The following is a 20,251-nucleotide window of genomic DNA, read 5'->3' as shown; positions in this document are numbered from 1 at the left end:
TCAGACTACAACTGGTTGTAAGAACTGAACAGATTTCCTTTTTAGCTCAAAATCTCACCATCACAGTATCCGCATGTATCTCAAAGGGATGTGGGATATTCAGTGGAAGGTCACACACAAGTTCATGAGAGCTGCGCAATCAGAGATTCAGCTGAAATTTTACATACACATACGTATATATATGTAATACACACACACATAAACACACACACATAGCCTTTGTATTTTTGTTCCTTAGAACATGATTAATTCTCAAATTTTCATTTGCCTTCCCACGAAGAATTATCTGGGGAACTCTTTGAAAGGCTGATTCCCAGACATAGCCCCGAAAGATTTGGACTTGGTCTGTCTGAGCAGGGAGAGGCAGGGTGTGTTTAATCTACTGTAGAAATCACACTGAGAGGCCCCCTGTTTTAGATAAGATAGAGAGAGAGGAGATAGGCATATTCAAAAGAAAGAAAGAAACCCCTAATATGTGGCAATATTCAATTTTCATTTTTTGCTTTCTTCAAATAATATAATTTACTAACACATTATGCCAATTACTTTACCAGACAGAATGAAATGAATTCATACTGGTTTTCATTAGGACCCACTTACATTCTTTTATTTCTATAGTAACATAACTTATGACCTTCTAATTTAATATGAATTCACTTGCTTTTACAAAGAAATAAGTGTTGCATGTGTTCATCTGGGAATATTAATATTAGGTTCTTAAGGACACACTACCATTATCTGTTCTTTTCAAATCTGAGAGCTGGTTTCAAATGCTCACTGGCAAAGTGGGCACCTGGGTGGCTCAGTCGGTTAGGTGTCTGACTTCAGCTCAGGTCATGATCTTACAGTTTGTGAGTTCAAGCCCCATGTCAGGCTCTGTGCTGACAGATCAGAGCCTGGAGCCTGCTTTGGATTTTGTGTCTCCCTCTCTCTCTGACACTCCCCTGCTCATGGTCTCTCTCTTTCTCAAAAGTAAACCAACATTTAAAAAATTTTCAAATGCTCACAGGCAAAGAAATGGAAAGAGAAAAATAAGGACCCAAATGGCATAGCAATCAGGTGGCCAGAGCAAGCTGACTGGGTATTTGTAAACAGGTGGCACAGACCTGTGGTTTCATTTCTAACCAAAAGAACTGTATTCAGAAGTACTTCTTATGCTATGAAGAAAAGGCCAAAGTAAAATCTAGGAATTCAGGTTTCTTAAAAATTGTGAATCCAGTTCAACATCGATGTTTGTTAGTGAAACTACATCTTAGAAGTGCAAAATAGAACTTTTTTTTTTAAGGGCATTTATTTTAAGCGAAAAGGTATGGGCAGAAAAGAAGAGGGGAGGCAGAGAATCCCAAGCAGGCTCACGTGGACAGCACAGAGCCCGACACGGGGCTCCAGCTCACAAATTGTGAGATCATGACCTGAGCTAAAATCAAGAGTCAGACACTTAACTGACCGAGCCACCCAGAAGCCCCCAAATAGAACTTGTGAAGAGAACTGTGGTTTCTGGAATAGTAGCAGATTTTCCTCTTGCAAGTTCCCACTGTACTCCTTCTCCCACTGAATACTCTGATTTCAGGGACATGATCCCTGCTGATATGCGGGCATCACTAAGCACTGTGGCCAGGCAGCATAGCCCATGCAGGCAGGTAGCCTGTGCTTTGTGACAGTTGATGGCTCTGGAACAGTTATTCTGTCGATTTGGAAGCTCTTAAAACTTCTAGCCCTTGATATTTGTCATTATTAAACTCAAGAGAGAAACATGATATTAGCAAATAAGCACTTTTAGAAATTTTTAAAAAGCCTTTTTGGCTAAGGATATTATATCATAAATGTGTGCTAAGTAAATTGCTCAAAGATGCAAATATTGCATTTTAGATCTAAGGAATACTTTGCCATAATAAAGACTTGTTTAATTCTGGGTTTTTGCTTTGACTCAAGTCAAAATTCCAACATCTACTCCCTACTCTTATGCTAATTCACAAGTTAATTTCAGTATTTAAAAGACCCCCCAAATATTTCCTACGTATCTTGAGTCAAGTCAATGCACTAAATTTCATTTGCAAACGATCATTAATTCATTGAATTAGTTAGAAATCTTATCTCACGTTGTTGTAAATGTTAAGATATATGAACACATTTCCTATACAGGCTACAAGCCATATTTCAGACTGACGTTTGGAAGGGAAACTATTCATATATATTCAGTGATAAAATCTGCATTTGAACCTAATAATTTCAATGCACCAGACCATCTGATGGTATAAAACGATTCTTTGAAAAGTCTGTTTTGGAAAGCTTTAGAAAATGCCCTCCTGTTCTATGTATTTCATAAATCCGAGATTTTCATCTATTACAGTAACTTGGCTATCACAAATAACTTGAACGCACATACCGTCTCTGACAAGGTACACAAGATTTGTTCCTGTAACTTGATGATGCATTTCCAATACAGCTTAATTATGAGATGTCACCACACCTTTCACCAAATGAACACTGTATTCTGTTTGGGCTCAAATGCTTTCCACTGAGCATATTTTAAAAGTGAAACATCACTGGTCAGGAAGTAGCGTGTACGGTGCCCATGCGATCGTGTCCCTATAATAGCAGGTGTCCCTCATTTTTTCTTGCATTTTTCTCTCTTACTACAAGCCTTTCTTTCCAAGCTGTTAGAAAAACAGACTTCTTTTGTTCATTTCCTTTTGTGACAGGCAGGCATGTGTAAATTAATGAGACAGCAATAACAGGGAATAGTGAGCAATGAGAAGTATGTTATCTTCACATTCTTAGGATGGACCGTTTCTATGTTTATTTGCAGTGAAAGGTGCGTGCTTCTGTGTCTGCAGTGGAGTGGATGGTGTCCTATGGCAAACTCAGAACTCTGAGTAAAAACACACTTGTCTAAGATGGTACAGATGCTAGTGAAACACACCTGGTAAGCTTAGCGGTGCTCTGGTATGTGTCCTTCTTATCTGCTTTTCGTTCATCCCAGGCGAGGGAAAGAGCTGCTCCAAATGAACCAGCCATGGATTTCAGTGTTTTCCCCAACACTGATGGCACCGAGTCCAGGTAGGGTCTGGCTCAGTAGGTTTGGGGGAGGCCCCGAGGTTCTGCATTTTTAACAAGTTCTCTGACAGCGTTGGTGCGGATGGTCCACAGACCTACTAGTTTAGCCATGGATATGTATCTTGGTTGCTAGAAGGCTTCAACTTTGAAGCCCTGGGGACAGACATATTGGTTCCTTATCTCTTCCTGCCTTAATTAAGCAAACAGGAGTGCATCAACCATGGTGCAGGCCAAGGGTACAGCCAGATGCTGACCAGGCTGATGGGGCATCAGCAAGCTCATGGGAAGCTGGGTCCAGCAGGTGGCTGTGCTGGCCACCACGTGCAGGCATCGTACTGGCTGCCATGGGTTGCCTTGGCCTGTGGGTCAGGCTTCCACATGTGGGCTGCTACAGAGTGATGGATGATCTTAGCTCTAGGTGGCCGAGGCTCAGGCACCGAGGGGCATATAAAAGCCCATCTTTCCTATAGAAGGCAGACTTTTTACATATGGGTGGACCAGAAAGTTTCTGCTGCTATTGCTATGCTTGTGGGCAGGCTCTGGGGAAGCAAGTGTGGGTTCCCCACGTGCTTTGGTGCCTCCGTGCACACCTATGTATGGGTTCAGCTCAGTGCTCCTCAGCCTTGGGAGGACAGACATGGCGTTCACCTGGAAGCCTTATTAACAGTATTAATTTTGGGGGCCCCTCCAGACTACTGAATTAGGACCTGAGGGGACGGGCCCAGGGAACAGAAGGATTCAAACACTCTCCAGGTGTTTCTAAGACAGGATCTAGCTCTGGATGGTTACGGACAGGCCTGGTAGACTTAGGGTCAATGTAGGGTCAAGGATTGGTCCTCAGCAGGGCCCTTAAGACTGGAGATTTAAAACACTCACAGGAATATCAGGTTGGGTGGGAAGGCAGTAACTCTCCTTGGAGGAAGGTGTAGGTTCTGAACTTTGCAGGAAGGCAGCAAAATCTCTGAGAGTGAAAAGTACAGGGTGGTGTCTGTCCACTTATGCTATACGCTGTGCTGCAATTAACTTCTTGTTGGGAAATCCTCCAAGTTCACAGACTGTCGACATGCGTAGCGTGGAGGACATTTCCTGCCTCTCCCATACATCCCTTCACCTCTGTGGGTCTCCAGAAGATGTGTTTGGGTTGGACACAGTGTGGTTTTGGGGAAAAGGACATTTAGGCTGGGAGTTGCCTGATTTTCTACATCAGGTGAGGGTGGGGTCCTTGCAGTGACAATCACATATCCTGTGAACACTTAGGAATCTTTCTAAAAATAACGTCCTTGTAATAACAACTATTCAGATAAGAGACAGTCCCAGTGAAGCTGATAGAATGACTCCCTGAAACAATCCACCCAGACACCCCAAATCCTTCTCAGCTGACACCGGGAAGATACAAAATTGGCAGGGGTGAATCATAAATTGTAATACCTTTGTGCAGAGGGGCAACATAACCTGACTTCGGACTTGCCATTAAAGTCAAAACTTTCAGATTAACTTGTAAACAAGTTTGATCTGTGAATGTTATGTTTTACTCAGGAGGGCCTCTTGTTTAAAATTTGCTTCGAACCCCATCTCCGCCCTGAGAGAAGCTTTTGGCTGCCATGTTCTGGGTAAAACGGACCAAGAGCCAGGCTCACCACTATCTTATTGTCCTAATTAACTACTGATGCAGAGCAATCTACGATTTGGTGCTTTATTAGTCACTTACCAGAGTTTTTAATGGCTACTCTCATATTCACACAGATACTCTTCTCTATCAACAAGGCAGATAAAATTCAATGAGTGTCATTTTATTTCTCGACAGCTGCTTCTCAATACCCCACCGGTGCAATACTGGAACAATACATCTGTAGTCTGGCTTCAGGACCTAATTACTATGGATAATTATGGATATTTCCATGGAAAGAAGCCAGAACAGGGTGCTCCTGACCCATCTTTTTTTGTTTTGTTTTGTTTTGTTTTTGAGATACAAAGTAGGACAGACAGACCAGCTTCGGCTGCAAGGGACCGGAGGTCTTCAGAACTGAAGCTGAATTTTCATTTTCTGTGTATGTGCCCCTCAAAGGGCACCGATGAAATTCTCAGTGTAAAGACAAGGAGGAAAGTTTCAGCCGATGCAAGTAGGCTTAAGTAGTTTTCTTCATTAATTGGTTTAAATAGTTTGAACTATACATGAACTAAGATGTTTTGTATCTCAACATTCCAAACACAGGCCTTTTTGCTAACTTTCTGTTAGATACACTATAGACAGGCTGTGCAAATTCCTTTTCAAAACTTATTTAGCTTTTGTAATGCAAAGTTCAGATGTATTCTCCCTGTATCATTTTTCCACTTGTTTATATATCTTACTGACAGCCACAGAGAGCTCTGGTGTTAATTCCAGAAGAAGAGACCATTAACTTTCAACATCATTTATGGGGGGCGGGGGAAATGGCAAGCAAATTGCTTCACAGATTACTCATTCTCTATATTTACATTTTATAAAGTCTTTGTGTCAACACTTTATTACATTTTCATTATTTTACTTAACATACTATTTGGCATAAAAAAAAAGGTTTGAGAAGAGAGATTATGCTGTGTAATAAACAGTTCTGAGCAGGATTAAAATTTTTCCTTGATTCTGTTCTGGTTAAAGGCTTTAATAATTGTATCTATGGGTTTTAGAATCCAATTAGTAATGCATTATATATGCACAATTATTATTTGGATACCAGTTACATTTATTAAAACATTAAATCCCTAATACAAGCACTCTGATGAGACTGATGTATAGTTGTAATTTCCCCGCCCTATTTTTCATCCATTTTCTTTATCCAAAGAAGTTACTACTAAACCACCAATTGGTACGGCACAGCAGTGATGTACGTGATGGTTTTCCAGTCCAGAAATCCACCTGTGTTGACTCTTGCAGTCCAAAACAAATACTACATATTTGCTAGAAGGCTGTCAAGGTGAAGGGGGCTGTTTGGGGTCATGTCAACTATAACCAACTAATTGGCTCAGCCACGGAGGGGACTGTAGTATTATATGCTTCTAACCAGCTGAGCTTAAGACCTGATAGTACCTGCGTGCTTGTGTGTGTGTGTGTGTGTGTGTGTGTGTGTGTGTGTGTGTGTTATCTTCATTCTACAGAGAAATGTATACAGACTTCCCTTTGCTACATCAATTATTAAAATGAAGCTTATCTTGTAAGGGAGGTTTTGACTTTACCGCATTGTCGGTCCATTCTAGGGGAGCTCTAAGGTTGAAGCCAGAAACACTGGGGAATGCAGATATCATCTGAGGTACGGTATGGGCATAGCACCATCTGTAATGGCACAGCACCTATGTGCCCAGGCACTATCTGTAGCAGCAGAGCACGCAGGTGCCCAGGCATCATCAAGGAAGCCCAACAAGAAAAACCCATGCTATCAGGTCTATATGAAGATACTAACATAGCAAGAAGAAATTGGAGGGGCCACGAGAGTCTACTGAACAAAAATAATTAATGGTTTTCTTTGGGTTTCCTTTGCTGCCGAGTTTCTCCCTGCAGGATTGTCAGTTACAGACTCCACAGAGTAGGAATTGTCTGTTTTTATGATTTCTTCTCTGGAGCTACCCATCAAGAGCTGCTAGGGCTAGAGGTGAGCCGGTGACATTCCTCGGACTGCTGCCCATGGCTCTGTTAATGCTGCAACCAACACCTGAAAAGTACAGGAAGCCACTTTCCAAAGGATTGGGAAACTCAGAGGTGAGAGGGCGCACTTTACCTTACAGATTCTCAATATGCATTGAACCAAGTCTTTCTGGTGGCTACTTGTTAAGTTTTTAATGGTTCACTCATTCTGGGTAGAACCTGGTATTTCTCTGTACTCTCGCTATGCTAAGGATGACTTCCGGTTATCAACGGGATATAGCACTTGAACCTGGTATTTCTCTGTACTCTCGCTATGCTAAGGATGACTTCCGGGTATCAACGGGATATAGCACTTGCACCCATAAACAGCTTTACAACAGTCATTCAAAAATACTTGTTGAAGGGGCGCCTGGCTGGCCGTGTCTCTATGTGACTCTTGATCTTGGGGTTGTAAGTTCGAGCCCCACGCTGGGTGTAGAGATTACTTAAAAATAAAATCTTAAAAAAAAATGTTTGTTGAATACCTACTAGAAGAGGCTTGGTGAGGAGTTCTGAGAATGTCTGAACTCTGAAAGTCTCAGTAGCTGACAGCCCATAGTCTCACTATGGAAATGCTCTGCCAGGATTTCAAGATAATTCAAGATACTTCCTGGTTTGTAATCTAAATAAGTTCTTTGGCAATACAGAGCACTGCGATAAATACATATAGACCCGTTTGGGATTAGCCTTTAGAGATTTCAGACATTTCACATTAGTTATCCACAGGAAATGCCAATTTTATATGTACATATAAAATACATATGCATTTATGTGTATGTATATGTATAAATAATTGTATCTATGGTAACTTTTGTCATACTCATAATATATATAAATAATAAGTGAAAATGGTAAGTTATATATATAAATATATGTAAATTTAAATATATATATTTATAAATATATTTATAAATAAAAATTTAAAATATAAATATATATTTATATATATAAAACCTACCGTTTTTGCTTATAAAGTAAATATATAGACACATTTTTTAAAATTACAGAATGCACGTTGGTTAGATTCAGTGGCAGGAGGGACTTTGATGCAGCCTTGGTTGCAAATTTACTCCGTTTTGAGAGATTTTAAGCTATTAATTATTTAAGAGTATGCGTACATCTACTAAAATAGCTGGTCTCCACATCATCCCTGTTGCTTAGATATAAAGAAAATAAATATTTAAAAGCATCGTATTTATTAACGTAGTGCTATCGGGTAACAATCGCCATTGAACTGATGTGCTCACCTGTAAGGTGAGTGGCAAGCACAGACGCCCGTTTGTTCACATTAACTAACACCTGTGACCTGAAAGGAGACGTCAATGAAAACAGACCCAGGAATATTTTACCTCCAATGCCCTGCTGGCTTTAAGTCCAGCACCACAGAGCCTGAGGAGCAGGAGGAACCCACGCCACAGGTCAGACGTTGGCCAGCCTTTCCCCATTGCTGAGTGCCGGGGACCCAGCCAGGAAAATGGTCCACAGTCAGGGCAGCCTAAACCCCAGCAACACAACAGCGAATGGTACATGTGTAGCCTGGCTTCCAGACCTGATTACTATGTGTGTGTCTTCACTTCTCTCTTCACATTCTGTCACTTCCTTCCCTGATGTAATATTATGCCTATGAACAGTTTCCTGGTGGACTCCTATTTCTGCCTTACACTGATCTGATCTGTAGCACTGGGAAGTAAGACGGGTTCTCAGGGTTCAGTACCTGCAAAACACCTGGCTGCACATCACCTGGCCTATTTCTCAAAGAGGAAAAGGAAATTGCCTGTGAGTTGGTTCATTTAGGGGAGCCCCACAACTGGTCCCGTTTTAATCCACTTCTCTTCAAACTTCGTGCACACTGTCACTCTGCCTTCAATCCCTCATGTCTCAAAGATCATGCGCATGCTCCTGGGATCCTTAACCTCAAGGCACATGCGCCCCCATGTTCATAGCAGCACTTTCAACAACAGCCAAAGTATGGAAAGAGCCCAAATGTCCATCCACTGATGAATGAATCAAGAAGATGTGGTTTATATATACAATGGAACACTACTTGGCAGTGAGAAAGAATGAAATTTTTGCCATTTGCAATAACGTGGATGGAACTGGTGGGTATTCTGCTGAGTGAAATAAGTCAGTCAGAGAAGGACAGATACCATATGTTTTCACTTATATGTGGAATTTGAGAAATTTAACAGAAGACCATGGGGGAAAGGAAGGGGAAAAGACAGTTACAGAGAGGGAGGGAGGCAAACCATAAGAGACTCTTAAATACAGAGAACAAACTGAGGGTTGATGAGGTGTGGGGGAGAGGGGAAAACGGGTGATGGGCACTGAGGAGGGCACTCGCTGGGATGAACACTGGATGTTGTATGTAAAGGATGAATCATGGGGAATCTACTCCCGAAGCCAAGAGCACACCGTATACACTGTGTGTTAGCTAACTTGACAATAAATTATATTTAAAAAAAAAAGTAGGATAAAAAAATGTGGTCATACCTCCTCAGAGAGAGTTCAGGAGATCAGACCCTGGACTATGTTTTATTTTGTTTTGTTTTTGTTTTAATTTCTGAGAGAGAAAGAGAGAGAGCGAGAGAGAGCGAGAGTGCGAGCATGAACAGGGGAGGGTCAGAGAGAGAGGGAGACACAGAATCCGAAGCAGACTCCAAGCTCTGAGCACTCCAGGCTCTGAGCTAGCTGTCAGCACAGAGCCCAGTGTGGGACTCGAACCCACAAACTGTGAGATCATGACCTGAGCCAAAGTTGGATGCTTAACCAACTGAGCCACCCAGGTGCCCCACAGACCCTGGACTATGTATAGCTTTAAGCTCCAGTTTATCTTCAGTACCCAGGCTTGACCTTCAGGTCATCAGGACTCATGATGCCCTTGGATGCCTATTTATAACTATTATGAAACTTGACCCTGCCACGCTGTATGCCTCTTCTTCTATCTGCACCTATCACAGGTGACTTTTGCTACATCCAATCTCAGATGCTGCCTCCACAAAGAACTGTTGGCGAACTGATCCTCACATCAGGATGTGCCTCCCCTTTTGAGATATCCCAGCCCTTGGTCTTCTCCCCTAGGTCACATCACAACTATACAGTCTTATAATGTCACTCTCCCCTCCTTCCACTCAAACAAAACCTCTGGAGCTATCACTTCCATCTTATCTACACCGGACATTCCAGTAGGGCGTGGCTGATGCCATGATTCTTCAGTAACAATAGTTATAATTTATTGAGCCCTTTTAACATGTGAGCAGGCTAATAAACAATTGGTAGGAAGGCTCTCCATCTTATATCTCTGTAATGACTTATATAAGTGTCACAGTATGTTATCCCTACCACAAGATATACAAACAATCTCGGAGATTGGGGTTTTGTTCCCCAAACAGGCCAAGCATAATTTCGCCTCAGGACCTTTGCACTGGCTCTTCCCTCGGCCTGGGACATTCTTCCTCAGATATGCACATAACTTCCTACCTCCTTGCTTCAAGTGTTTGCTCAATAGATACCTTATCATGGAAAGCTTCCTGGATGTTCCACCTTCTGATATTCCTACTCTTACTCTTACTTCGTTACGCTTTCTCTCTGTGGTTCTTCTTAATATAGAATATCCTACCCACATTAGACCATAACCTTCAAGAGGACGGGGCGCTTTGGCCTCTAGTGTTTACAGGTGTGTGTCTGCCACTTAGAAGAACACCCAGGACAAAATAGGAGTTCAGTAAATATTTGTTGGATTGAACTCAACTGTCTAAGGCCACAGAACAAGTAAATGATGGGCCCAAACTACTAACTGATGCACCCATGTCTGGCTTCAATCCATGCTCTCTCTTAACCATTGCCTTCTGTATTTGTGGAACTCAATGCAATGCAAGAACTATTCTTTTTCTTAAACTGTGATTAAACTCAATATTCTTACTCATTCCTTTACTTGTTCAGCCCTTAGATATGAAAATTACCTAGACTCTTTGGGACTTATGCCAACTTTCATGACTGTCAACAGTTATGTGTTGAGTCCTACCTTTCCTAGTTTGATAGCTTACTGCCCAGATGTCTTTTATTCCCCCGTGGGACATCTCCACAGCATCCTCTGGTCGGGATGCACTGTTCCTTGGGTACCATATTTTCCTCCTGTTTTACACCCTGACTCAGCCAGGAATATCCACCAAGTGCTGTAACTTTCCAGGATAGGGGACCTAAGGAGATCAATTTTATCAATATTTGCAGGACTGAAAATAGTACATTCTCCCTTTATATGGACAAATTGGTATAAAAATAACTTTCCTCCAGGGGTTCCGGGTGGCTCGGTTAGTTAGGTGTCAGACTCTTGGTTTCAGCTCAGGTCATGATCTCCTGGTTTGTGGGTTCGAGCCCTGCACAGAGACTGCTTGGGATTCTCTCTATCCCTCTCTCTCTCTCTCTCTCTCTCTGCCCCTTCCCTGCTCTCTCTCTCTCTCTCTCTCAAAAGAAATAAACATTTAAAAAATAACTTTCCCCCAGAACTTTGAGCGCATCCCCTGATTGTTCTTCACCACCCAGTATCACTGAAGCAATCAGGTGGCGCATGTTTTCTTTCTCCAGTGGCTTTAGGGTCTTTTATGTTAGTGCTTTGAAATTTCACGATACAGAATGTGGAAATGCCCTATTGCAAGTACGGGGTCTTTCCTATGAAGGTGCAGGCCCCTCAGCTCTGAGGAATTGCTCTGTATGACTTCTTCGGCAGCTTGCTTCCCTGCATTCTCTTTCTGGGACTCTCCTAACATGTTAGACCTCATGCACGTGTCTTCTGTGCATTATTATTGCATTCTTCTTGTATTTCCTGTCTCCTTCCCTGTATGGCAACCTTCTGAATGATTTCCTTGACTATTTCCCACTCATTCTATCACATTTTTTGTTTGGGGTGTGCTATTTTTACAGCCTATAAAGATCTTCTTGTTCTTTGATCCTCTCGTGTATCACCCAGTTCTTATTTAATAAACACAAGCTCTTCTTAAATCCTTCTCAGTACAGATCCAAAAGTTCCTCTTTGTTTTTAATCTCCTTTATTCTGTAAATTATCTGTTTCTTCTGAGACACAGTTCATTTTTATTTTCTATTTTTTTTTCATGTCACTAATTCTCTCCAATTCCTCAGTAATCCTTACTAATTTATCATATTTGAGAAAGAAAAACCTGGTGGTGGTTTCTTCGACTACAACCTAAATGGAAATATCCCCCACTAAATGTCCCTGAGTTAGAATTTATAACGGGGGGTGGGGGGGGAGGGGAGGGGCATGGAGCTGGGACTGGCATTCTTCCTTGGGGATGAGAGAAAGTGAGTGAAGGACAGCCCTAGCCCCCTTCCAGGCCACACACCCCCATGCCTGCAGGAAATAAACTTTATCTAAGCCGCCGGCAGCCAAATCGGAGTCTAACTTTCTCAGACAGCTTTTCCAGTTTCTTCAGGAGACCACTCCTGTTTCTCAGTTTGGAGGAAGCCAATGGCTACGGGGTCGCCATCTTGGTAGGAGAAAGGATATGTGAGTGGGAGGAAGAAGCAGACTGAAAATTGTATCAAGCACTGACTTCCAGGGAGTCTTTCTATCTTTAACCCCACGTGTCTCCCCAGCTCCCTAGCTTAACCTTGAGAACGGAGCCTGTCCAAGAATTTACTGAAGACAGTCAGTCTACCTCCATCATGTTGACACAGCAGATTCTTGAGAGAAACCTTTTCTGTTTTAATTGCTCATCACTCCTGTCTATTTTGCTTTCTAGAAAATTCCTATTGTGGCTTGCTTTTTTTTTTTTTTTTTTAACATTTGTTTATTTTTGAGACAGAGCATGAGCTAGGGAGGGGCAGAGAGAGAGGGAGGCACAGAATACGAAGCAGGCTCCAGGCTCTGAGCTGTCAGCACAGAGACCAATGCAGGGCTTGAACCCACGGACCGCGAGATCATGACCTGAGCCGAAGTCGGACGCTTAACCGACTGAGCCACCCTGGCGCCCATATCATGGCTTGCTTTTGATGAGCCCCACCCACTGGCCTCTGTGTTCTTGTCTCTTTTGTGGCTTACCCACTGTAGTTCTGTACTTTATTTTTCAGAGGGTCTGGACACAGAGGAGGCAAATGCATGGTCAGAGTATGCCACGTTGAACCACTGTCCAAGATAAAGTATGATCAAAACCATCTAAGTGTCAGCGATACTGGAAAGGCTTTTTATAGAATTGTGGGTAAAGATGCCATGTTCCTACAAAATTACAAAAAAGACCTGTTTGCCCCATTTCAACTAGCAAGATTGCCAATGTGGTTGGTGGGAAGGGAAGGGAAGGTATTAATTTCTGTGAATCAACAGAAATCAGGTAGGCCTCTTTTGGCCACCTAGCATCCCAAACATTTACTTCCAGATTTCAGCCACTAACTTACTGCAATGGGATGTTCAAACAGCAGCCTCCCCAAGGCAAGTTTGCCGTGGACAGAAACTGGACAGAAATCAGATACCAACAGAAGTATGATCAGCTGCTGGACGGAGTGACTTCACAAAGGACATCTGACTGCCACTTCCGTGTCTCCCGTGTTCTAGTAAAGAGGGAGGCTGTGAGACAGGGGTCAACAAGCACAGAGAGGGTTTGCTGAAGAGATTTTAGTAACCATCCTTCCTGAGGGAAAGCCTGAAGACGGTGGGCATCCGTGGGACCACTCGGATGTGAGTTCCCTGCTGGAAAAGGAGGTTCCAGAATTCTAGAGGGCTAATGGCTGACAGAACAATCGCTTTGTTGGCGGAAGCAGGAGAGGGTGAGTGTGTGGGAACTGCCTGCACTTGCCATGTCCACTGGGGTGCGGGGCGCCAGAAGGCGGCACACAGGAGGGAGACTGTCGTATACGCAGATCTAGCAAACATCCTGGACAGGGACTGAGCTCTGAGAGCAAGAACTTCTGAAGAAGATTCTGGGCCGGCAGAGAATGCAGCAGAGCTCCCTTGTGGCTGGGGAGGAGACCCGCGGGAGGTCTGGATCCAAAGCCAGCCGCTGGAAGTTTTGGCTGCGAGTCAGCCTTAACCGCCTTTGAAAGAAGATTAAAGTGTTGATTATATCACGGGCTGATCACATTCTAATTAGTAAATGTAAACTAGACATTTTTGTTTTACTTAAGGGTGAGTGGAAGGTTCACAAAAACTGATTGAGTGTCCCCTGGCAGGGAAGGATCGCTTTCGGGAAATGCAGTTTAAAGGAGGAGGGGCAGCAAGATATCACGTTGGATCGTGACCACATCCCAAGCGTTGGGTGTTAAACGAACTCACTCATTATTTGAGTACAGTTCATGTTTCCTCTGAGAACCTGACAGTGGAAATTGCAAAGCTTTTATATGCGATTAGGCTTTTTTCCCCCCTTTTCTTTTTTATAGCAGGTGCACCTGGAACATTAGCAAGTCAAAGAATGGAATTGAAATCACCCAGTATGCAGAATTCGAGATTTACAGTATGTGATACATTCTAAATACTGAGTTTTATGTGTGCAAGGCAGAGGTAAAAAGGTGGATACTTTGACCAAATATCCTGTCCATATTAGGCCAATTTGTATGGTAATCATTGGTTAAGAACCTACATTTAATTCATTCCATTTTTACCTCAAAATAAGCTTCTAATGTTTGACTTAACTTTAATACATATTTACAACTCAGATTCCTAGGATTAATTTTGCTCTAACCCAGAAAATGAACGGATCATGCTGTTTTCTTTACAAAAGTGGATAAAAATGGATGCTGGTTGAGTTGTATTCAATAAGATATTGACACATTTTTGAGATGCTTTTGCTTTCTTCAAAATCACTAGTTATTTAAATAAGCTAAAAAACATACACTGTATCTCTCTATTTCTGGTGTTTTTCTTCAACAACAAAAATATACTGCCTCTATTCCTTATTATGTATATTTAAGAGTACAGAGAAGCCAGACTCAAAGTGATCGAGGTTCAAATCCTATCCCTGTCACCTCCAGCCAAGTAACTCTGGGCAAGGAACTGACCATTGAGTAGCCTCAGTTTCCAAATCTGTAGAATGTGGCAAAAATCACACCTACCTCCTCAAGTTGTTGGAAACTACATGAGATACAGTTTGCGAAATGTCTGGCACAGAGCCCAGCATATAGCAAATGCTTTATGTTGCAGGGTGGGTTTTTTTTTTTAACATAATTTTATTCATCATGCACCAAATGAATAAATTTAACTTTTAAACTATAAAAAAGAAAATTAAGCCACCTATCTATCAAGAGAAAAGTGCAAGAACTAGTTATTCTATTTATTTAGCCTTCTTCCTCTACTATTTATTAGTGATAATTTTTGAACAATCACATTTGTACAACAAGTATGTACGTGTGTGTTGGGGGAGGTTTCAATAACTAGATCTGGGAGGGCTATTCCGATGCCTTGCTGTATTTCCCTGCCTGTTTTTTCTTCTCTTTTTAATGTTTATTTATATTTATTTTGAGAGAGAGAAAGTGCATGAGCATGAGTGGAGGAGGGACAGAGAGTGAGGGAGACACAGAATCTGGAAACAGGCTCCAGGCTCTGAGCTGCCAGTACAGAGCCTGACGCGGGGCTCGAACCCACAAACTGTGAGATCATGATCTGAGCCAAAGTCGGTCACGTAACCAACTGAGCCATCCAGGCGCCCCGAGGAATGGACTTTTTACTGTGCAAATACGATCATATCAGCTGTCCGCTGGGAGGATGAGGTCACACAGCTCTTACTACTCCTCTCCTGCTCCCCTATTCTCACCACCGGGCCCATCCGTTTCTCCCTCCAGAAACCCAGACCCGCTGCAGTCCCTACCCAGCACGCTCCCCACCTCCTCTCTTCTTGGACTTTGTCCCAGCTACCATTCCTCAGCACTTCCACTCACACCACTTGGCTCTGGAGACACCACATCAAGGACACATCGATGGCAGACATCGAACACCCACTGTAAGATGCCCCCGCAGTGTGTTCCCACAGTAACGGAAATCTATCTTATCCCAGTGTGGGGTCTAAAACTGCCCATTCATGTATCTGTTCCGAGGCTGGGTCTCTTGGGGGCAAAAGGTATCTCTCACTCATCTTCGCATGGCCCACACAGAAACTGGCATGTTTGTGTCCGAGGCAAAAGCAAATGACTTCTTCCTTACATATCCACGTTCGTATGGTAGGTATTATTAAATAATACAAGTTAACTTTTACTGAGCCAGGAAATGTGCTAGTACTTTATACACATTATCTTATTTATGTCTGAAATTATAAAGATAGGCAGATACTTTGTGATCCCCTGGATAAGAGAACAATTTGAATAAGGTGTGTAATATACCTAACGTTAGGGATCTCCCACAAGGCAGAGCTGGGTTTCCATTCAGGCACTGCTATATCATCAGAAGAGATTTCGAGAAGGAGGAGGATGAGGAGTGGAGAGAAATAAAATGTTCTAAGAGGTCTTTTGATCCTGATGACCTAACACCTGAGAAATCATACTTTCCTAGGTTTGATCTGAATCACGGTGGTTTCCCAGAGAGCTGGAACTCTGAGATTTCTGGCCAGACTTTTTCAAAGTTTGGCCACTGGGAAGATCCAGAGGAAAATGTGGAAGCTGTGTTCTCTACCAAGCGCCCACTACCACTGGTGCCTTGAAATCCTCAGACAGAACTTTGAATCTCTGGAAGTGATTGTAGCAAAGCAAGAAAAACTCCCTGTAAAGGTTCTGCACATTTTTAGTCTCCAGCTTTCTTCCTCTAGTTGTTTTGTGGACCATCTCCTGTGTCCAGTAAGGTTTCACCACCACCCTGCACTGCAACTGGTCCACCAATATCATCAAACAGCCTTCCTGCGTCTTGACTTCTTAATCGCACTGGACATAGTTTACTGATCTTCTCACCTTGAGACATGCTCTTTTATGGGCTTCTAAGAAACCACACTGACCTACACTTGAGGTTCTCTATTTTGCTGGCTTCTTCTCAAGTCCCAAACATTTACACCTGTGGGGGAGGGGGTAGTTAGCATTCAGCCCTTAGACCTCTTCTCTCTACACTTAATTCCTAGGTAGTATTTTCTAGATTCATGGTCTTAATATCATCCACCTGCTTCTGTCTCCCTCATTCAGGGGCTTCTCCCCTGAACTCTGAACTACAGATCCAATGGTCTGAGTTACATGTGCATTTTGATGCTGACAGACACCACATGTTCAAAACCAAGATCTTAATATTCACTAGCACTGCCTCAATCCCAACTAGACCTCTCTGCACCTGGCCCCACCTCAGTCCATGGGGACTCCGTTCTTCTGGCTGTTGGGGCTCCCTGAGTCTTCTCTCATCTACCATCACCACCTACTCTGTGAGATAATCTGGTCAACTCCACCATATATATGCATCCAGATTACACTGCTTTTCATAACCTCCACCGCCACCATCTGGCTCAAGCTATCCTCTTCTGCTTAGATTACTGCAATAACCTCCCATTCTGGCTTTTGTTCTTGACCCCTTTCAACATATTGTCCACACCGCAGCCAAAGAGACCCGGCTACAAACTAAGTCAGCTTGTGTCACTCCTTGGCTCGAACTCTCGGCGGCTCCGGCATCCTCAAGTCCTCATCGAGGCTGACAAGGCTCTCCCTAACCTCACCTTTCGCCCTGACCCGGCTGCTCACTCTGCTGATCTCGTGCCATTTCTTTGCCCCCCTTCTCTCTGATCTGCCCCCACCCAACTTCCTGCTGTTCTTCAAACATATCAGACACACCCCCACTTACCAGAGTTGGAACTTGCTACTCTTTCTTTTCAGGATGCAGTTTCCCTGGGTATCAATACGGCCAGCTCCCTCACCTCCTTCGCGATGGACTCAAAAGTCACTTTTGAATTAGAGTGTTCCCTGGCCACTCTTACCTAAACTATTTTCCTTGCTGATTTTCTGTCTTCTCCATTTGAAAGGAGGCCAGGGATTTTGGTTGATATTGATCACTGCGGGATCCCAGGGCCTCAATCAGGGCCAGTAGGTAAGAGGTACCTAATAATCATTGAGTGAATTAAGTCATTCAGTAGTGAAAATCACTACCTATCCCATAATTTTACTTCCTAGTTCTCAGTGACAAATCTCCAAAATCAACACCCTGAAAATCTAAAAGCTGTTTGTCAGTTTTGACTTTAATCATGCTTTCAATTAGCAAACCAGGTGGATCCAAACTTCACGATGCCTGGTATGGTACAGAGCACACAGACTTAGCTATGGGGTCCGAAGGCTCCAAGAGCCCTGATCTCTTGCAAATACTGGAGTCTGTCCTCATACATTTTCTGGGCCATGATTTCTAATTCCTAAATGGGGACGATGATCTTATACCACTCAAGTATTTATGCAGAGTTATGGAGTAATTTTAAACTCAAAAACCACCAGCAGTAATGTGCATGAGAAAATCCTTAAATGAATATTTAAAAGCATGAATTTTAAACAAAATAATTCGAACATCAAACGTGTTCACTGTAGCTCTAAAATGAGGAATCATCAATGGCACATTGATTCCCACCCTCCCCTGCCAGGTAGCAAAAATGAAATACGGTCAGGACATCTGAGGGACAGATGGAAATGCAGAGGAAAAGCTAAGTCACAGGGGACTGTGCTGATCCCAGGAACTTTTTCCCTCTTTGTGGCCAGCACCTCCGGACCCCTGAACACACACATACACACACCCCACATCAGATCCTAGAAACACTCATTCAGGCTTTTATAGCAAGCAAGCGATTTTCACAACATACTTACTTTTAAAACCTCTGTCTAACTCTAGTGACATACAGAGCAGTTAGACTTTCCTTCTGCCCCATTCACACTCCCCCAAACTCTCCAACGAACCCATACTCCCCGTTTTAACCATTAAGCAGAACAAGCACATGTTTAGGATATACATGCAGTAGGAGAAAGAACCGCAGGCTACGCTCTTGGGTTTCCTCCCCCAGGTCTGCACGGGAAATGAAATGGCCATTAGCAATGGCAGGGCTCTCAGGGACTCAGGCTCCTCCCCCTGTGACTGAGGGCCACGCAGGGCTCAGTCTTGTACAAGCTCTGCAGCAGGTTCTCCACTCCTTGCGGGATTTAGTAACTTTTGCACAAATTTGTAAAACAAAGTTTCCAAACATATACACAAAGTTTCCACACACATCTCCGAGTCACTTCTGCCATCCACACCGCCAAACCTGAGTCCTTACATCTGGAGATTTTGGTTCTGCTATGGGGTTGCCATTTATGATCATCTACCTCCAAAATTCTATTAGAGAGAGAGGGGTGTGTGAGAGAAAACCTTTTCATCTCAGTACACACAGCTAGCGCAATTCGGGGGCAGCTGAATTCCAGCCCGCATTCTGTTACAGCAGGCCAGTCCACACTAGCAATTACTGGGCTGAATTAAAGAAGCCCTTGGACACCTGCCTCTTAAATGCAACAAGTTCCTTCTTTCCTTTTATCCTATTTATCATGCAGTCATCTATTTGTGTCAAGAAAGGAAACATATGATCAGAGCATCTGTTACGAGAGTGACACAATTACCAAATACTTTCATAAGAGGGAAAAAATATCAACAATAAATCCAGGTTAGTCCTCAGGTGCTTTAGGAGACAAAACAGTCTTTCAATCACAGTGCCTGGTCTAAGCTGAACATATGGTGCTACGAGCAGAGAATCGCCAGCTTGGCCTGGTCTTTGATGGGCACGACGCCTACAGAAAAGTCACCTCCTCCGATCTGGCAGAGGAAAGGTTTCTTACCAGCAACCCCTCTGTCCCTACAATAAGCAGGTAATGAACTCTTGGGACTTCATTCCCAGTTCCTTTATCCCCATCGCTGGAATCTATGTAATTGCAAGGACAGGGAGGGAGGAGTCCTTTACTTTTCCCAGTAACTACATTTAGACAAAATATAAGAAATTTGAAGAAATGAGAGCCATAACAAAGTAGTAACAATTCAAAGCAATTAATCATTGGTTCCTTTCTCACTACTATTGAGATCTATGTAAACTCAACGGCTGCTTTGGGAGAAATCTCTCACACACACACACACACACACACACACACACACATACACTTTACAAGTAAATGTAGCTAACTATGAAAACTACGTTTTACAGGCAAATGTAGGTGACCGCTTGTATTTTGCAATTTTATTTGCTTGGCTTCTTTTTCTGGATATTAATCAACAGGTCTGTGTGACTCTGTTAAATAGAACTTACTCTTCTGGGTGTCTAAGTTTTCAGATTGGGGGGAGGGAAGGGGAGAGAGAGAGGGAGAGAGAGAGAGAGAAGTTGAAAGAGAAAGAGAGAGGGGTTGAGACCTAGAGAAATTAGTTGGAGAGACAGACAGCATGACTTCCCAAAGAAGTGGCTGGCCTATCTTGGGCACTAACACAGCCTAGGGGCGCCCGGCTCGCTCTCCGCACCCTGCCCGCTGCCCTCGGGCCGCAGACACGCCCAGCTCGAGCGGCGCGCAAGCCCCCGGGGGCGTGCGCTCCGGTCCCGCGCGCGCTCCCCGGCCGAGCGCGCCCAGGTGTCCCCGGGGGGGGGGGGGGGGGGG

General features: G+C 43.3%; 1 protein-coding gene across 1 annotated transcript in view; it reads right to left on the bottom strand.

The window, feature by feature from the left end:
• CTNND2 (catenin delta 2) overlaps positions 1–20,251 on the bottom strand; it is a 935,777-nt gene that overhangs the window by 377,882 nt on the left and 537,644 nt on the right. The window contains exons 10-11 of the mRNA XM_039250112.1: positions 19,357–19,427; positions 18,898–18,956 (exon numbers count right to left, since the gene is read on the bottom strand). Coding sequence (XP_039106043.1) covers positions 18,898–18,956; positions 19,357–19,427 — 130 coding nt within the window. The remainder of the gene's footprint in view (positions 1–18,897; positions 18,957–19,356; positions 19,428–20,251) is intronic.

This window comes from Hyaena hyaena, unplaced genomic scaffold, assembly GCF_003009895.1.
Source record: "Hyaena hyaena isolate Hyena2069 unplaced genomic scaffold, ASM300989v1 scaffold_360, whole genome shotgun sequence".
Classification (NCBI taxonomy): domain Eukaryota; kingdom Metazoa; phylum Chordata; class Mammalia; order Carnivora; family Hyaenidae; genus Hyaena; species Hyaena hyaena.
The sequence above is the reverse complement of the archived record's forward strand: the minus strand, read 5'-3'. Positions and strand labels throughout refer to the sequence as shown.